Source organism: Pogonomyrmex barbatus, unplaced genomic scaffold (assembly GCF_055798465.1).
Source record: "Pogonomyrmex barbatus isolate J1 unplaced genomic scaffold, ASM5579846v1 scaffold22, whole genome shotgun sequence".
NCBI classification, from domain to species: Eukaryota; Metazoa; Arthropoda; class Insecta; order Hymenoptera; family Formicidae; genus Pogonomyrmex; species Pogonomyrmex barbatus.
This window is the reverse complement of record NW_028297119.1, coordinates 2,631,934-2,646,481: the sequence shown is the minus strand read 5'-3', so window position 1 is coordinate 2,646,481 and position 14,548 is coordinate 2,631,934. Positions and strand designations below refer to the sequence as shown.

The window sequence follows — 14,548 nt, the reverse complement described above, 5'->3', positions numbered from 1 at the left end:
TTATACTTTCAATAATTAAATTTAGAGACCATATTTTAATTTTAAATTATCATATCATTTATTAACAAATATCTTTGTGGATTATTATAAAAATATTTACAATATATACATATACATTCTATTTTATTTCAATTTCATTAGGTTTCAATATAATTCTGTCAAAAAATTATGCAAACTTTTTCTTTTTGTAGACGTATTATTTTTCATAATATTTTTTAATCGTGCTACATTCAATTTTTTAGATTTTTTAGAGGAATTAAATAACTTTTTGTTATTTATTATTTTAGATGTTACTACCGATGATGTAGTAGATACTATACTCTCATTGCTTTTCTTGCTTAAATGCGATATAGGCATGCAACCTGAGATGTTTAAACCAGCAGTTTTATCCTTAGATTTCTTCTTTTTCTTTTTACGATTACTTTGTGGTGTCTCCATCTGAGAATTATTCAATTTGACCGGCTTTAAGCGGCTTTCCTTTTTGAATGGCAATTTGGTGTTCTTGGAACAGATAGAACATTTAATGACCAGTTTATTCATCTCATTTTTTATAGATTTCTGTACCAAACTTGCACGAGCTTTTGGAATCTTTTGATCTGGATTTTCATTCATTTGTCGTATAATTTTTTTCACCGATCTAGACATTTTTCTGCTACTTGCTACACGAACCTGATGATCCACTGTATTCCAAAGTGATCCACAATGCGAACACATTACTGATGGCCCAAAATTTTGCTGTGGTAGCTCTACGCAATTGCCAAGATTTTTACATTTCTGCCTAAAAATTACAAAAATTTTTTTATATATTAGTAATATAGTAATATACAGAAGCATGTATCATTTTTCTAGACTTATAAAATTGATCATGATATAATTATTTTAATACATATTTATTTTATACATATTTGAAAATATTAAATAAAAATAATGAGCACTATTGAAAAATATTTCTTATTAATATACTTATAATATACTTATAGTTCAAATTGTTTCATATTATAAATAAGTCAAATATATAAAAAATTAATATAAAATAATATAAAAAATTACATATAAAATATTTGTAAATCTGTAACAAGTGGACTCTTCAGTTTCGTCATAAATTGATTGACGTTCCACAAATGTTTCACAACCTCCATTATATTATATTATAAACATCAATACAATGTAAATGTTTTCTGCATGTGTGCGACGTCGATTGTTTGATCATGCGTTGTTCACGCAAAACAATCACGGTGTTCCTCGGATGAATCCCCGTAAATTGTCGTAAATCGTCCTAAATAAATCGAAAAACCAACACGAATGCCTCGTCGACCCCACCGCCGCTACGACAATCAACGTAAATTCACTCGGAATTAGAGGGTACTTCGCTGTTTAAAAAAAATCAGCCCCGAGCCCCGTCCTCTCATAACCATAATCTCAATGTGCATTCCGTCGTGTTACTCATATCGACATCATCCGGTGCAGTGCAGCCAACGTGAAGAAAATCGTAAATGTCACCGACGTTCCTAAACGCGTTTGGACGAGTACTTATGTCTATTTCTCTTCCGCTGCGTCGTACACCTTATTTCTGCACTTTATGAACAAATTATCATTTATCCTCTCTGTCTCTTTCTCTCGCTGACCCCATAATCCATCTCGCTCTAAAGTGCGGACTGTGCATAGCGGGCGAAAGAAAGCACAAGGCTGTGCGGCAAGTTGTGATTTTCCTTCTATGTTCGCGCAACATCGCGGACGACAGAGGGGATTCGTATTTTGTCATCCTTGTCATCGATGCACCGGGAGCCGTTCTGTCAAACAATAGAAGCGAACCGTGTCCGTGGTGCCGTGGCAGCGAGTTGGTCCCACCATCGTTTGGCATGGGAGACGGCAAGGAGAGCGAGCGGCAGCCGCTGCTGAAGAATGAAAACGTCACGTACAGCTCGCACGGCAGCGATGCGATCGGTACGAAACGCGGACGCGCCTCGACGAGACGCAACGCGACGCGATGTGATATGACGCGACGCGACGCGATGCGACACGAATGTGCGGGTCTCCCGACGGGCCCGTCGGACCCGTCGTTCTCGCGTGGATCGTCTCCAGGAAGTGTCATCGCTCACTATCATTTCAGATGAGACGCAATCTACCGTGCACACCGTCTCCACAATTGGGCCGGACGAGCTGCCGCCGCCGTATCAGTCTGCCATCCAGGGTGGCATGCCGATGGTCACCTGCAGAGTTTGTCAAGCGATGATAGATATCTCTGGCAAGAGGGATCAACATGTCGTTAAATGCTGTCAGTGTAACGAAGCCACAGTATGTTTTTCAAAATTATTCTTTTTTTCTTTTTTGGTTTGTTAATACATGACAATGTTAATGTAATTGTTTTTTTCTTCTTCTGCAGCCTATACGGAATGCTCCTCCTGGAAAGAAATATGTACGATGTCCATGCAATTGCCTGCTGATATGCAAGAGCTCCTCGCAGCGTATTGCCTGTCCGAGGCCAAATTGTAAACGTATAATTAATCTGGCTCCAAGTCCTATTACACCACCAGTTCTATCTATGCCAGGCATGTGCAGGGTAGGCTGTGCTCATTGCCATGACACATTCTTGGTAAATTATCAAAGATAGTGAAATTATTGTTTCATTGATTTTTACGTCTTCATTAATTAATATATTATCTTTTACAGTTTAACACATTAAATAATGCTTTGGCTCGATGTCCCCATTGTCGTAAGATATCTTCCGTTGGGCCAGACTTTGCCAGAGGAAGAGGGATTGTATTCGTTATTGTTGGAATTATAGCTTTAGTAATTGCTATAGGAGTAACGGCAAGTATTCAAACTTGATTCTTATATTCAATTAGTGATTTCTCTGTGATATTAATTTTACTTCATATATAATTATATAGGTTGGGACCTATAAATATGTAAAAACGAATGGTGGTATCTATGTAGCTTATGTTGGTAGGTATAAGTAATGCCCTCAATTTTACGATTTGTCGATAATTTATTCAATAATACTGTGTAGTGCAGTATTTTATACATTTTTCCCATTTTTCTGATTTTTTTCTAATTTCATAATATTCTAATATGTTTTAAGGTGCATTTTTGTTGGCGCTCTTATGTCTGGGACGCAGCATTTATTATTGTACAATGAAGATCAGTTTAATAGAGGGTCCCATGTAGTCCCCGAAATAACAGCGAATGAACAATGATATGGAAATCAATCCCACTGAAATGAATGTCATGTAATCTATTTAGAACAAATGTTTATAGTAATGTGACATTTCAAATCCTTTTAAGCAAGAACGATAGATATATAATATATACATGGCCATATGTGCGTATGCAGATCTGTATTGTTTATGATAATAACGCATGTATACATTCTTATATAATACGCATACACATATGAACGTGTTTCGTGATTCAGAAGAAAGCAAACGTTTGCGACGCTTTCCTCAGGTAAGATAAACGATCGTAGGAAATCTCTCGAGAGAGCCTGTATTTTATGAGGAATCATTCCTCTGCACTTTTATATGTACAAGCATAGGGGCAATAGCTATGGACTCCCGAGTTTTATTTTCAACTTACTGACTAAAGAATATGCTCTATATAAATATATATACATATACATACATGCTTTATATCATTACATTACGCGGCATCACATTATCAGGTGCACACAGATAGAATCAAAGTGCAAACTAGTTCATATTATTCCAAATACGTATAAAGTAAGTTTTAAAGCCCATATATAAGCTTGTACGAATTATTTTTAAATTTCTTCTTATTTTCTACATATGCAAACATCTGTATCGAAAATATAAAAAAAAAATAATTGTTTCAAATAAATTTCTGGGTTTATATGGATCTTATAGTAATGAGACTATGTGTGTGATACAAGTGTATATATTAATTATATTAATAGATAATGCAATTAAATAATACAAATATTGAATCCCATTAATTATTACACAAAGCATGCTGCGTCGTCTTGAAATTTTTAGTTTTTGCTGTAAAATATGTGACTTCATTGTTATGAAAGTTTATGTATTATTCCTGCTGATCGGCGTTTCTCTCGTCATACAACTTCATCTAATCTATGATGTTATTTTAAATATAATTCTTCTTTCTGTAATACAAACCTTTTCTATATAAGTTTCTTTATCATATAATGGAAAATATACTTGTTGAAAAAATAAATTCCGTTTGGTAAAAAACTAACAATTGTATTTATAAATGTATCAATCCAAAGAAAATGGATAAATATTTAATCATATGTATATATGTACATACAAGTATTTTGCAACACACACACACGTGTACGTGTATGTGTGTGTGTGTGTGTGTGCGTGTGTATGTGTGTGTGTATCTGACATTAAATATGTTATTAAAACATGACAAAAAATAAATGGAAAATATATTCAATAATATTGAGATAATACATTGTATAATCTCTACAATTTGCACATTTGATTAGAAATTATTCGAATTAGTATATTTCCTTCAAATTGTAATTATATTGTGAGCTAAACAGTTTCGCAAAACGATTCTAGACGTTTGTAATTCCCGCCAAAATTTAAGTAAAAAAATCCCTAGTACTATCATACTATTTCAGAACAGCTGATTGCAGACAGTGACGAAAAAGAAAATTCGCATCAATTGGGAGGTTACTGAAAAGTATGTGAGAAAAGGATCAAATAATAATCGTGTTGCTATCTGGATGATATTTAGCTTAACGGCTTCAATATTAACGAGAAAACACGAGCAACTTACGAGTACTGTATCTTTAAATGACAGATGTTTATTGTAAGAGATGTCACAAATTGATATCCAGTGTTTATTTAACAAAAACAGGTGAGGTGATTTTTTTCCCTCAAATATCGCGAGAGATCTTCGCCATAATTACCTAATTACATTATTTTTATCGTAAACTTTGATTGAAAACTGCTAAAAGTATTCGTATAAATGAAAGGGTTGTTCTTGATCATATGTGAAAATTCACCATATATATTAAATTATAATAAAAAATAACTTTAATTTTGGTTCTTATTTAAAAAAATAAAGACTGAAATTAAAGTTATTATTATAATTATCATCCAAATTTAATACAAAGTGTTATAAACATAGTTTAATCAATTATGTTGTATTTGTAAATTTAGGTTTCCTAGCGGTTGGCGCTTTCTACCTGTTGTCTTATATTCACCATTAGGATTTATATTAGTGTCACTACGATTGTTAGTGGTGTTGCTGCTTTGGCTTCTTGCATCATTACTACCCGATTGCAATTTTCTGCGAACATTTTTAAGTTATGGCATCAGAATTGCTTTTGGCATCATAGTTAAAATTGATGCTGAAAGCGAACCCAGAGACAAACAGTCGAGGATAATCATTGCCAATAATGTATCTGTTTTGGATCACTTTGCACTCCGTTGCGCGACAGAAACATTGATTCCCAGTGTTTGGGAACTACCTACTGCCTTGAGTAATGTATTGGGATTACAAAAGATGAATATGACCAGTAAGGAGACATTAATTGCCAATATAAAGCAATTTCTTTCCACCTCCATGTATAGCATAGCTATACAGCCTGAATTTGGTACGACTAACAGTCAAGTTGCTTTATTGAAATTCAATTCCTGGCCATTCAGTATAGAGACATCTGTCCAGCCAGTGGCCATTAAAGCATTAAGATCAGAAGTTGTACCTGTGCATGTTACCTCATTGGCTTCAACATGGTGGACAGAAGTATTTTGGTTTATGTTTGTACCCTATACCATTTTCATTCTCAAGTACCTGAAAATCAGACGAAATCCAGACCATGAGATACTTGTGCGAGAAGTAGAGAAAGATATCGCGGATACTCTAGGACTACAGACGTGTTCTCATACTGTATCAGATAAAACAGAATACGAGAAGCGCTATCGCACGAGAATTCTCAGTAATGCACGTCCTAACAGAAATACGCCAAACTCACAAGTTATACATAGCATAGAGATACAAAGGATGGTTCACCAAGTTAGAGATGTACTTCCATTAGTCCCACATAATGTGATTCTACGAGATCTCAGTACGCATCTTCTGAAATCTTGATTAATTTTGTGTTTTGTAATCTTACTGTATGATAATTACGATTTTTTTAACACAATTGTTTTAAAATCTGTTTTTCATCTGTTGTTTTTATCTGCTTTTTATAGTGAAAACTCGAAATGTCGATGTTACAATCGCCAATATTCTCGATGGCATAGTTACTTATACTCCGGAGCCCAATCCGCCAGCTCAATCGTCCGTAATATTGTCTAGTGGTTCACAAAATTCAGCAAAGGAGAGAATATTCGTTATTACTTCTTTCCAGGAAAAGAAAACTAAAATGATACAAGAAGCCAGAGAAAGGTATATTAAAAAACATGGACTGACAAATTGCTGACATTCTTACTGCTGTTTTATTCTGGTTATAACGCTGTCATTAATAACATCTATGTAACATGTTTTACTGTTCATGTATTATATTTACTATTACATCATGTGAATACATCTTTATTTCTAAAATATGATCATGTAATTATGCAAATACCTATCCATTACAAAGCGACACTACAAAAAATTGTCATTTTTAAATAACGCGATTGTAGATGTTATCAGTTATAACGGAATTACACACTTGAGCAGCAGAGAGATTAAGACTTTTATCGGATTATCAGATACATTGTAGATAAAAGCAAAACATCATAAGTTATACCATACTTTTTTAATTGTATATACAAAAAAGCAAAGAAATTCATATTATTTGTTTTAATATATATAATATAATGTTTATAATTTTATTTATAATTTTTAAATTATATGAACAAATATATATGAATAAAAATTACACAATTAAATAATAATAATATAACTAGGTTTAATGAAAGTTTTCTGTTTATTGTAACTTCAAATGAATTTGAACATAGTTTGATACTTATTAAATTGACAATTAAATAACAGAATATGCTAATAAAATAAATGTATTAAAGAAATGATATAAGTGGAAAAAAGTATGGGATATCTGTGTACGCCGGATATTAACATCTACATATTTATTATTATTATAATTATATAATTATAATATGATAATTATGTAGTGATATAATTATAATTATACACTTATGTATTTCTATATGTTTAATATTTTATTCTTTTATTATTGTTTAATATTTTATTCTTATATATATTGTTTAAAATATTCCATAGAATTCCTCTCGTAATTATAAAATATAACTAAAATATATATCACCTATAGAAAAAAATATAAGTGTAGGAGCAAATGTATTCATGTCCCTTATAGACATTTCTTACATACTGTAGTCAATTTATAAAATTTGGAAGACTTGTTTTGTACTGTATGTTATGTGATATACATATAAAATGTAAAATCTATACATAGGAAGAAACAGAGATTAATGTAAAAAAAAAAAAACAATACTTTTATAATATAATTAAATTATAATTAAATTATACTACATTCTTTAAAAAATTAATAATCTAATTAATAAACATATACAATAATAAATTGTTAAATATAAATTTTAATAAATGTACATGATGCAAATTAATAAAGCTGCTTGAGTCTTAAAAATTAATTCAAGATTTACAATTAACAAAATAAATTATTTTCAATGTTTATTATTACAAAAGAACTTACATCTGTATAATAGAAAAATATATAAATTATTAAAAATAAAATTAATGGAGTCATATATAAACAATTATAGCCAAGAATTACAGTCTCTAGAACATATATGCACTAATTTTCTGTTTATTAACAGAAAATTATAACTATTTATTATAATAGATTATTAAATTACATAATCTATTATTGTCCATTGCTGATTTTTAGTAACAATCGAATAATAGTGATTGTTCTTCAAAATGTATAATTTTGTATATTTAATATTTAAGATTGCCAACACATACGTATTTGATATCAAGAAAATCTTCAACCCCATGTTTAGAACCCTCTCTTCCTAAACCAGATTCTTTCACTCCACCAAAAGCAGCCTCTGCACATGAAATTAATCCCTCATTGACACCTACCATGCCGACTTCTAATTTGCGTGCAACCCTAAATATTTGCGATATGTCTTGCGAGAAAAAGTATCCGGCTAAACCAACGGGTGTATCATTAGCTTGTCTTAATACTTCTTCTTCGCTGGAAAATTTATTGATTACAGCCACGGGTCCGAAGATTTCCTTGTTGTAAATTTGCATGTCTTTAGTTATATTTGTTAACAGAGTGGGTGCATAAAACAGCGGTCCGAGACCTGGCAATGGACCTCCGCCGCAATGTATCTTAGCACCTTTTTGAACCGCGTCTTCTACCAAACTGTTTACCATATCTAATTGACTTTTTTTGATAAGTGGCCCATGAGTAATACCCTCTTTACAACCGTCTCCCATTTTAATATCATTTTTAATTTTCGCCACGAATTTCTCGACGAATTCATTGAAAATATCAGCTTCCACAAAGAATCTATTTGCTGAGACACAGGTCTGACCAGTATTGCGGAATTTACTCGCCATGGCACTGTTTACAGCTAAATCTACATCCGCGGATTTAAACACAATATATGGTGCGTTACCACCCAATTCGAGACCGAGCCGTTTCATAGTTGAAGCACACTGCTGATATAAAATCTTTCCGACAACTGTAGAACCGGTAAATGATAACACTCTTATCTTCGGATTTTCGCACAGCTCTTTGCCGACCGCTGCGGAATTCGTGATACTCGTAGTGAGTACATTTAAGACTCCTGCAGGGAAGCCCGCCTGTTTCGCTAGATCAGCTAGTGCCAATGCCGTCAACGGAGTGTCTTCAGATGGCTTTACTATACAAGTACAACCAGCAGCGAGTGCGGCTCCTGCTTTTCTGGTAATCATAGCATGTGGAAAGTTCCATGGTGTGATTAAAGCAGCTACTCCGACTGGTTGTTTCAACAAAAACAATTCTCTATTCGATACAGGTGCCTGCAGTATTTCTCCTTTAATCCTCCTAGCTTCCTCCGCAAACCATTCAATAAATGAATTTCCATACTTGATCTCTGCTCTAGACTCAGCAAGTGATTTTCCATTTTCTTTAGTCAAAATAAGAGCCAAATCCTCGGAATGCTCGACCATCAAATTGTACCATTTTCTAAGCAAATCGCTCCTTTCTTTCGCTGTGGTTTTACTGAACGATTCGAAAGCTTTGACAGCAGCATCAATAGCTACCTGAGTATCAGCAACATTCATATCAGGAACATGAGTAATAACAGTATTGTCAACTGGGTTGTAAATGGGAAATGTCCGTTTGCTATTGGCGCCTATCCATTTCCCATTAATGTATGCATTATTCCTCAAGAGATGCATTGCTCTATAGCTCAAAGGCATATGATGCGTCAAGCACCGTTGTAACAACTTTGTCCTAAGCATTCTCTCACAAGTGACCAGATGTTCTATAAATAAAAAAGATATACAATAAAAAAAAAATAATTAAAAATTTCCTGATACAAATAAAAATATGCATAAATTTATGTTGCGTCAATTCCAATATATATTTCAACTTTCATTCAATCTTCCACAATTGTCTCCTTATACATAACGATATATAGATCAAATCATTCTCATCAATACAATTATAATACAATATGATTACATTTCTTTTCCGCGTACGAAGCACATACTTGTATAATCGCAAGTTCATCTTTAATTGTTAATCTATTTATAATTTGAAGAAGAAGAGTTCATTTTGGCGCAGGTATATGATTAAAAATGTTTCTCCAGCACTTACTCTTCACAGGTTACTTGACGACAGTACTACGTATCGCTCATTTAACGACCGACCAGTCATTCGCGAGTAATGTTGTCAATTGAAAGCACGATTGACAGAATGAGCTTATGTAAGCGACGCGCTCTCACCGTCGATCGCATCGCGCTTGACTTATAAATCCTCGGCGGCGCGAATCGTGTCCGTGGCTGCCGATGCGTCGACGTCGTCCCTCGGTCAACACGCTTATCAGGTTGTTTGTGACATTGGATATCGCATTGAAAAATAAAAAGTTTTTTTCACGTGAACATGAGCAGCAACACGAAGCGGACCATTTATGTAGGCACGTATAAATTGATAGTCCAAAGTATTTAATACACCTTGGCGTAACTTAACCCTAATAGTAACTTCGAATAACTTAACCGGTAATTAATTTTATAGTATAATTAATATAATTGCTCATGGCAAGATTTCTGACTGTGTAATTTGTCGTTTTGTATTCAAAGCTTCTTTTTCGTCAAACAATAAAAAGTTGAAATAATTTCGTTCATATTTCACACATTTTCTTTCATTCAGAAAATAGTATAATATTAACAACATAATATTATGTCTATGATGTCTTTCTAAATTAACTGTTCTAATTCTAAATTAATTTCGATTTAATATACTTATTATTTTTTTCTTAAAACTAAGAAAAAAATAAAAGTATGTCAAATCGAAATTAAAGATAATCTCATTGAATGAAATAGACATAATTGTATATTATTTGAAAATTGGCTGGATTAATTAAAGTTACCATAAATTATACAAATTGCTATTTATTTATTTATTTATTTAAGAAATAACTTTTGCAATGGTTGTTATTAAGAAACATTATACGGCAAATTAATTTTGACATTAATAGTTTGATTCTACTTTGTTTCTCAGGTGGTTTGGCTGAGGAAGTTGATGAAAAGGTGTTACATGCAGCATTTATACCTTTTGGAGAAATTGTTGATGTCCAGATACCATTGGATTATGAATCTGAAAAGCACAGAGGATTTGCATTTATTGAATTTGAAACAGCAGAAGATGCAGCTGCAGCTATAGATAACATGGTATATTTTTAAAGTAGCATTAATAACATCAATGAATCGTTTGATAACTTAACAGTCTGATATATGAGAATTTTTCAGACTTATTGCTGCAGATAATTAATATGAATTTTACGAATTATTCATTGATAAATGTCAGCTCTTAAAAGCTACTGATAAGCTTTAAAATGAATTAAAGGATATAGAAAATATTAATATTCTTTTGATATAAATCTTTGACTTTTTTCTTTATCTAATCATTAGAAACATATAAGAACAATAATAACAATAATAACATTTCTGTTTACATTTGTCTCATGATAATTCATAAAAAATAATCTATCTTGATTAACAGAACGACTCGGAACTGTTTGGCCGAACAATAAGGGTAAATATCGCTAAGCCACAAAAGATAAAAGAAGGTTCATCGAAACCGGTATGGGCGGATGATAATTGGCTACAAGAGCATGCAGGCGAGACATTAAAAAATGACGATAGTACAAAGACAAATGATATTGCGCAACCAAAGAAAGGAAAGCAAAATCCTCAGGTTTACTTTGATATAAGTATAGGAAAGCAAGAGGTAGGCAGAATTATCATGATGTTACGAGCAGATATTGTACCAAAGACTGCAGAGAACTTTCGGGCACTTTGTACACATGAGAAAGGATATGGATATCAGGGTAGCACCTTTCATAGGATTATTCCAGATTTTGTATCCTTTAAATTATCACATATTTGTTTTTTTTTTAAGAGTATTTTAGGTAATTTTATTTGTCTTTTAATTTTAAATAAAAATTCTTAACATAAACGTCACAGATGTGTCAAGGAGGTGATTTTACCAATCATAATGGTACGGGTGGAAAATCAATCTATGGCAACAAATTTGATGATGAGAATTTTGAACTGAAACATACTGGTCCAGGAACGATATCGATGGCTAATTCTGGCCCAAATACAAATGGTTCACAATTTTTCTTGTGTACAGCCAGAACAGACTGGTTGGATGGAAAGCACGTTGTTTTTGGACATATCCTTAGTGGATTAGATGTACTTAGAAAAATTGAAAAATGTGGATCAAAAGCTGGCACGCCATCGCAAAAAGTCGTCATAACTGCTTGTGGAGAATTAGTATAATTATTTCTGTGTATATAAAATATTTTTTTATAATAAATCATTTTAAAAAATGAAAAATTATTTATTTTTATAATTATATTGCATATATATAAAAGGGATATATCTTTTCTCTCTCCCTCCTTTCCCCCCTCTCTATCTATTTATTTTAAGTCTATTCTTTTTATCTGAACTTACACCATTCAGCTTTTTTCTTTTCTCTCTTATTAGTGTCGGTCCACAATAGGTGATTTAAGTTTTAAGAAGTAAGAAATTGACCAATTATAATCGAATATGAAAAAAATACTCGACTATGATTAGTCAATTTCTTACGGCTCAAAGATTAAATACTTATTGTGGACCGACACTTATGCAAAAGAAAAAAGAAAAAATGAATCAAAAGTTTAGCTAAAAGAACAAGTCTATTATTACACAAAATAAAAAGAAAAATGCTTATGTCACAAGGCTTGTTCTTTATAATTGAACTTGTTGCGCAGTTCATCTTTCTTATTTTTTTTTAACATAGAGAAAAAAAAAGAAGAAAAGATAAATTATGCAAGAAGTTTAGCTAAAAGGAACACCCTTCACGTATATACATATATATATGTGTGTGTGTGTGTGTGTGTGTGTGTGTGGGGGGAGGGGATGATGTGTATGTGTGTGTGTAAAGATAAAAGATGTGATGATATATCTACAGATATCAGAGTTCAAACTTCAAGATTGGAATGATATGCAATAATGATACATAATACTATACGTATTTGTTTCACATCTTTCACGTCTTTCACGATGTTACGTATGGCGATCAATCAAAATATTCGAAAATTGAGTAGTAATACATCTTGCTTAATAAAATGCAACCGATTGGAAGGAAAAGTCGCGATAGTGACAGCATCCACAGAAGGGTAATGTGAAAAAAACTTTTCTTTTTAACTTTCTTTTTAGCATTAATGCTATCTGTACATTTTAAAACATTTATTTATTGACATTTATTTCTCCTTTGTAGGAAATCTAATTATATTAACTTATTTTTTAATATTGTACTTAGGTTATGTTTTGAATATTTACAGAATAGGCTTTGCCATAGCAAAACGCCTAGCGCAGGAAGGCGCCAAAGTCATGATCAGTAGTCGTAAGGAATCAAATGTGAAGAAGGCTGTAGATAAACTTAAATCTGAGGGTTTACAAATTGCGGGTACTGTCTGCCATGTAGGAAAGGCAGAAGACAGGAAAAATCTGTTTGAGAAAGTAAGTTGATACAACAAATTGGCATCATTTTTGAGAAATTGAACTACAGTTTTCTTCCAATGGTAAATCATTGTTCGTAAATCATATCATTGTTTAAATATAATAATCATCAATATATTGAAAACAAAATTAAAAAATTACAGACTAAAAAAGATTTCGGAGGCTTGGATATTTTAGTATCTAATGCTGCCATTAGTCCAGCAGTTGGTCCAGTGCTAGAAAGCACTGAACAAATATGGGATAAGATTTTTGATATCAATGTCAAATGTACATTCTTGTTGATGAAGGAGTCTCTGCCGCTTCTTAAATGTAGCAACTCACCTTCTATTATCATCACAAGTTCAATTGCTGGATATCAGCCCTTTAATGTAAGTCTGAAAAAATATGTTTTGACTTTAACTCTTTTATATAATAAATATGTGTAGCACAATATTAATATTGTTATCAACTCTTTCACTCACTTCATTCTTTCTCTTTAGTTAATAGGCATATATTCGATTAGTAAAACTGCTTTATTGGGCTTGATTAAAGCTACTGCAGATGAGCTTGCAAATGATGGAATTCGTGTAAATGGCATCGCACCAGGAATAATAAAGACTAAATTTTCAAAAGCGGTATATTTGTCGTAATCACTTCAATCAATCAACATTAAAGAGATATTGAAAATTTTGAAAATAAATTATTATGTTTTTAGTTATATGAATCAGAAGAAGCGCACGATATTGCTGTAATGAGTTGCAGTATGAAAAGACTTGGAATGCCAGATGAGATTGGAGGTGCAACTGCATTTCTAGCTAGCGATGATGCTTCTTATATTACTGGTGAAATCATTATAATATCTGGCGGAATGAAATCAAGACTATAAGTCTTTGCAATATAAGCCTTTTATATCATTTTTCTGTACATATATGTGTATAATTATGTGCTGGAAAATTTGTTATGCTTTTTTTCTTAAAATATATATATATATATATATATATATATATATATATAAAAATTCTTAAAATATATATAAATCAAGTTAGTTACATCACAAATTATAAAAAGTTTATAAAAAGAATGTAAAATAAATAACAAAGATGTATGATTAATGAAAAAGAATTTGATCTCTCTCTCTCTCTCTCTCTAAGCGATTAAGTTTAAAGCAAAATGAGCTTTAAATAATTAATAATTATAATGTATTTAAAATGTTTTGTAAGGTACCAATCAATATGAATTTGCATGATATTGTTAGAGATTTGCCTCTAATATAAATTAATATATACATTAAAATATATGAATGTAGATTAACTTTAATCTCAATTTAATTTAATCTTTATTTTCTTTTAAATTTCAAAAATAAAGAAAA

The 14,548-nt window shown here is 31.9% G+C and overlaps 6 protein-coding genes across 9 annotated transcripts; 4 read left to right on the top strand and 2 right to left on the bottom strand.

Annotated features, from left to right (window-relative positions):
* Nucleotides 1-33: 33 nt before the first annotated feature.
* Nucleotides 34-1,492, bottom strand: LOC105430511 (uncharacterized). 2 transcript variants are annotated; one of them, XM_089078349.1, is made up of 3 exons: nucleotides 1,051-1,492; nucleotides 670-778; nucleotides 34-501 (listed from the first exon to the last, which is right to left on the bottom strand). In XM_089078349.1, exons 1-3 carry the CDS (start codon nucleotides 1,137-1,139, stop codon nucleotides 145-147), a joined length of 555 nt encoding a protein of 184 aa, XP_088934475.1. In that variant the 5' UTR covers nucleotides 1,140-1,492; the 3' UTR covers nucleotides 34-144. The 2 variants fall into 2 exon arrangements, with proteins under 2 accessions (XP_088934475.1, XP_011642412.2); XM_011644110.3 differs by having other exon boundaries at nucleotides 34-778; nucleotides 1,051-1,488.
* Nucleotides 1,493-1,686: 194 nt separating this feature from the next.
* On the top strand, nucleotides 1,687-4,212 carry LOC105430510 (type 1 phosphatidylinositol 4,5-bisphosphate 4-phosphatase). Its single transcript, XM_011644108.3, has 6 exons — nucleotides 1,687-1,944; nucleotides 2,111-2,295; nucleotides 2,384-2,593; nucleotides 2,671-2,811; nucleotides 2,892-2,946; nucleotides 3,083-4,212. Exons 1-6 carry the CDS (start codon nucleotides 1,860-1,862, stop codon nucleotides 3,166-3,168), a joined length of 762 nt encoding a protein of 253 aa, XP_011642410.2. The 5' UTR covers nucleotides 1,687-1,859; the 3' UTR covers nucleotides 3,169-4,212.
* A 388-nt stretch (nucleotides 4,213-4,600) lies between these two features.
* LOC105430509 (lipid droplet-regulating VLDL assembly factor AUP1-like) lies at nucleotides 4,601-7,444 on the top strand. The gene is made up of 3 exons (XM_011644107.3): nucleotides 4,601-4,842; nucleotides 5,148-6,055; nucleotides 6,183-7,444. Exons 1-3 carry the CDS (start codon nucleotides 4,802-4,804, stop codon nucleotides 6,410-6,412), a joined length of 1,179 nt encoding a protein of 392 aa, XP_011642409.2. The 5' UTR covers nucleotides 4,601-4,801; the 3' UTR covers nucleotides 6,413-7,444.
* Nucleotides 7,445-7,631: 187 nt separating this feature from the next.
* Ssadh (succinic semialdehyde dehydrogenase) lies at nucleotides 7,632-9,933 on the bottom strand. 3 transcript variants are annotated; one of them, XM_011644104.2, is made up of 2 exons: nucleotides 9,791-9,933; nucleotides 7,632-9,455 (listed from the first exon to the last, which is right to left on the bottom strand). In XM_011644104.2, the coding sequence occupies exon 2, from the start codon at nucleotides 9,430-9,432 to the stop codon at nucleotides 7,912-7,914; it is 1,521 nt and encodes a 506-aa protein (XP_011642406.1). In that variant the 5' UTR covers nucleotides 9,433-9,455; nucleotides 9,791-9,933; the 3' UTR covers nucleotides 7,632-7,911. The 3 variants fall into 3 exon arrangements, with proteins under 3 accessions (XP_011642406.1, XP_011642408.1, XP_011642407.1); XM_011644106.3 differs by having other exon boundaries at nucleotides 9,684-9,827; XM_011644105.3 differs by having other exon boundaries at nucleotides 9,656-9,800.
* A 34-nt stretch (nucleotides 9,934-9,967) lies between these two features.
* Nucleotides 9,968-12,033, top strand: LOC105430501 (peptidyl-prolyl cis-trans isomerase E). The gene is made up of 4 exons (XM_011644093.2): nucleotides 9,968-10,109; nucleotides 10,694-10,863; nucleotides 11,195-11,554; nucleotides 11,659-12,033. The coding sequence occupies exons 1-4, from the start codon at nucleotides 10,076-10,078 to the stop codon at nucleotides 11,974-11,976; spliced, it is 882 nt and encodes a 293-aa protein (XP_011642395.2). The 5' UTR covers nucleotides 9,968-10,075; the 3' UTR covers nucleotides 11,977-12,033.
* Nucleotides 12,034-12,608: 575 nt separating this feature from the next.
* Nucleotides 12,609-14,301, top strand: Dhrs4 (Dehydrogenase/reductase 4). The gene is made up of 5 exons (XM_011644094.3): nucleotides 12,609-12,857; nucleotides 13,023-13,200; nucleotides 13,344-13,568; nucleotides 13,680-13,814; nucleotides 13,895-14,301. Exons 1-5 carry the CDS (start codon nucleotides 12,691-12,693, stop codon nucleotides 14,063-14,065), a joined length of 876 nt encoding a protein of 291 aa, XP_011642396.2. The 5' UTR covers nucleotides 12,609-12,690; the 3' UTR covers nucleotides 14,066-14,301.
* The last annotated feature ends 247 nt before the right edge of the window (nucleotides 14,302-14,548 follow it).

Excerpts from the sequence above, each read along its gene's own strand:
- LOC105430509 (XM_011644107.3), top strand. The coding sequence starts at position 4,802 with ATGTCACAAATTGATATCCAGTGTTTATTTAACAAAAACAG. Across the intron at positions 4,843-5,147 it reads TGTTTATTTAACAAAAACAG|GTTTCCTAGCGGTTGGCGCT; the intron begins GTGAGGTGATTT and ends TTGTAAATTTAG. Across the intron at positions 6,056-6,182 it reads TGTGATTCTACGAGATCTCA|TGAAAACTCGAAATGTCGAT; the intron begins GTACGCATCTTC and ends TGCTTTTTATAG.
- Dhrs4 (XM_011644094.3), top strand. The coding sequence starts at position 12,691 with ATGATACATAATACTATACGTATTTGTTTCACATCTTTCACGTCTTTC. Across the intron at positions 13,201-13,343 it reads GGAAAAATCTGTTTGAGAAA|ACTAAAAAAGATTTCGGAGG; the intron begins GTAAGTTGATAC and ends AAAAAATTACAG. Across the intron at positions 13,569-13,679 it reads CTGGATATCAGCCCTTTAAT|TTAATAGGCATATATTCGAT; the intron begins GTAAGTCTGAAA and ends CTTTCTCTTTAG.
- Ssadh (XM_011644104.2), bottom strand. The coding sequence starts at position 9,432 with ATGCTTAGGACAAAGTTGTTACAACGGTGCTTGACGCATCATATGCCT.
- LOC105430501 (XM_011644093.2), top strand. The coding sequence starts at position 10,076 with ATGAGCAGCAACACGAAGCGGACCATTTATGTAG. Across the intron at positions 10,864-11,194 it reads CTGCAGCTATAGATAACATG|AACGACTCGGAACTGTTTGG; the intron begins GTATATTTTTAA and ends CTTGATTAACAG. Across the intron at positions 11,555-11,658 it reads ATAGGATTATTCCAGATTTT|ATGTGTCAAGGAGGTGATTT; the intron begins GTATCCTTTAAA and ends TAAACGTCACAG.
- LOC105430511 (XM_011644110.3), bottom strand. The coding sequence starts at position 1,139 with ATGGAGGTTGTGAAACATTTGTGGAACGTCAATCAATTTATGACGAAA. Across the intron at positions 779-1,050 it reads GATTTACAAATATTTTATAT|GCAGAAATGTAAAAATCTTG; the intron begins GTAATTTTTTAT and ends TGTAATTTTTAG.
- LOC105430510 (XM_011644108.3), top strand. The coding sequence starts at position 1,860 with ATGGGAGACGGCAAGGAGAGCGAGCGGCAGCCGCTGCTGAAGAATGAA. Across the intron at positions 1,945-2,110 it reads GCACGGCAGCGATGCGATCG|ATGAGACGCAATCTACCGTG; the intron begins GTACGAAACGCG and ends CTATCATTTCAG. Across the intron at positions 2,812-2,891 it reads TAATTGCTATAGGAGTAACG|GTTGGGACCTATAAATATGT; the intron begins GCAAGTATTCAA and ends ATAATTATATAG.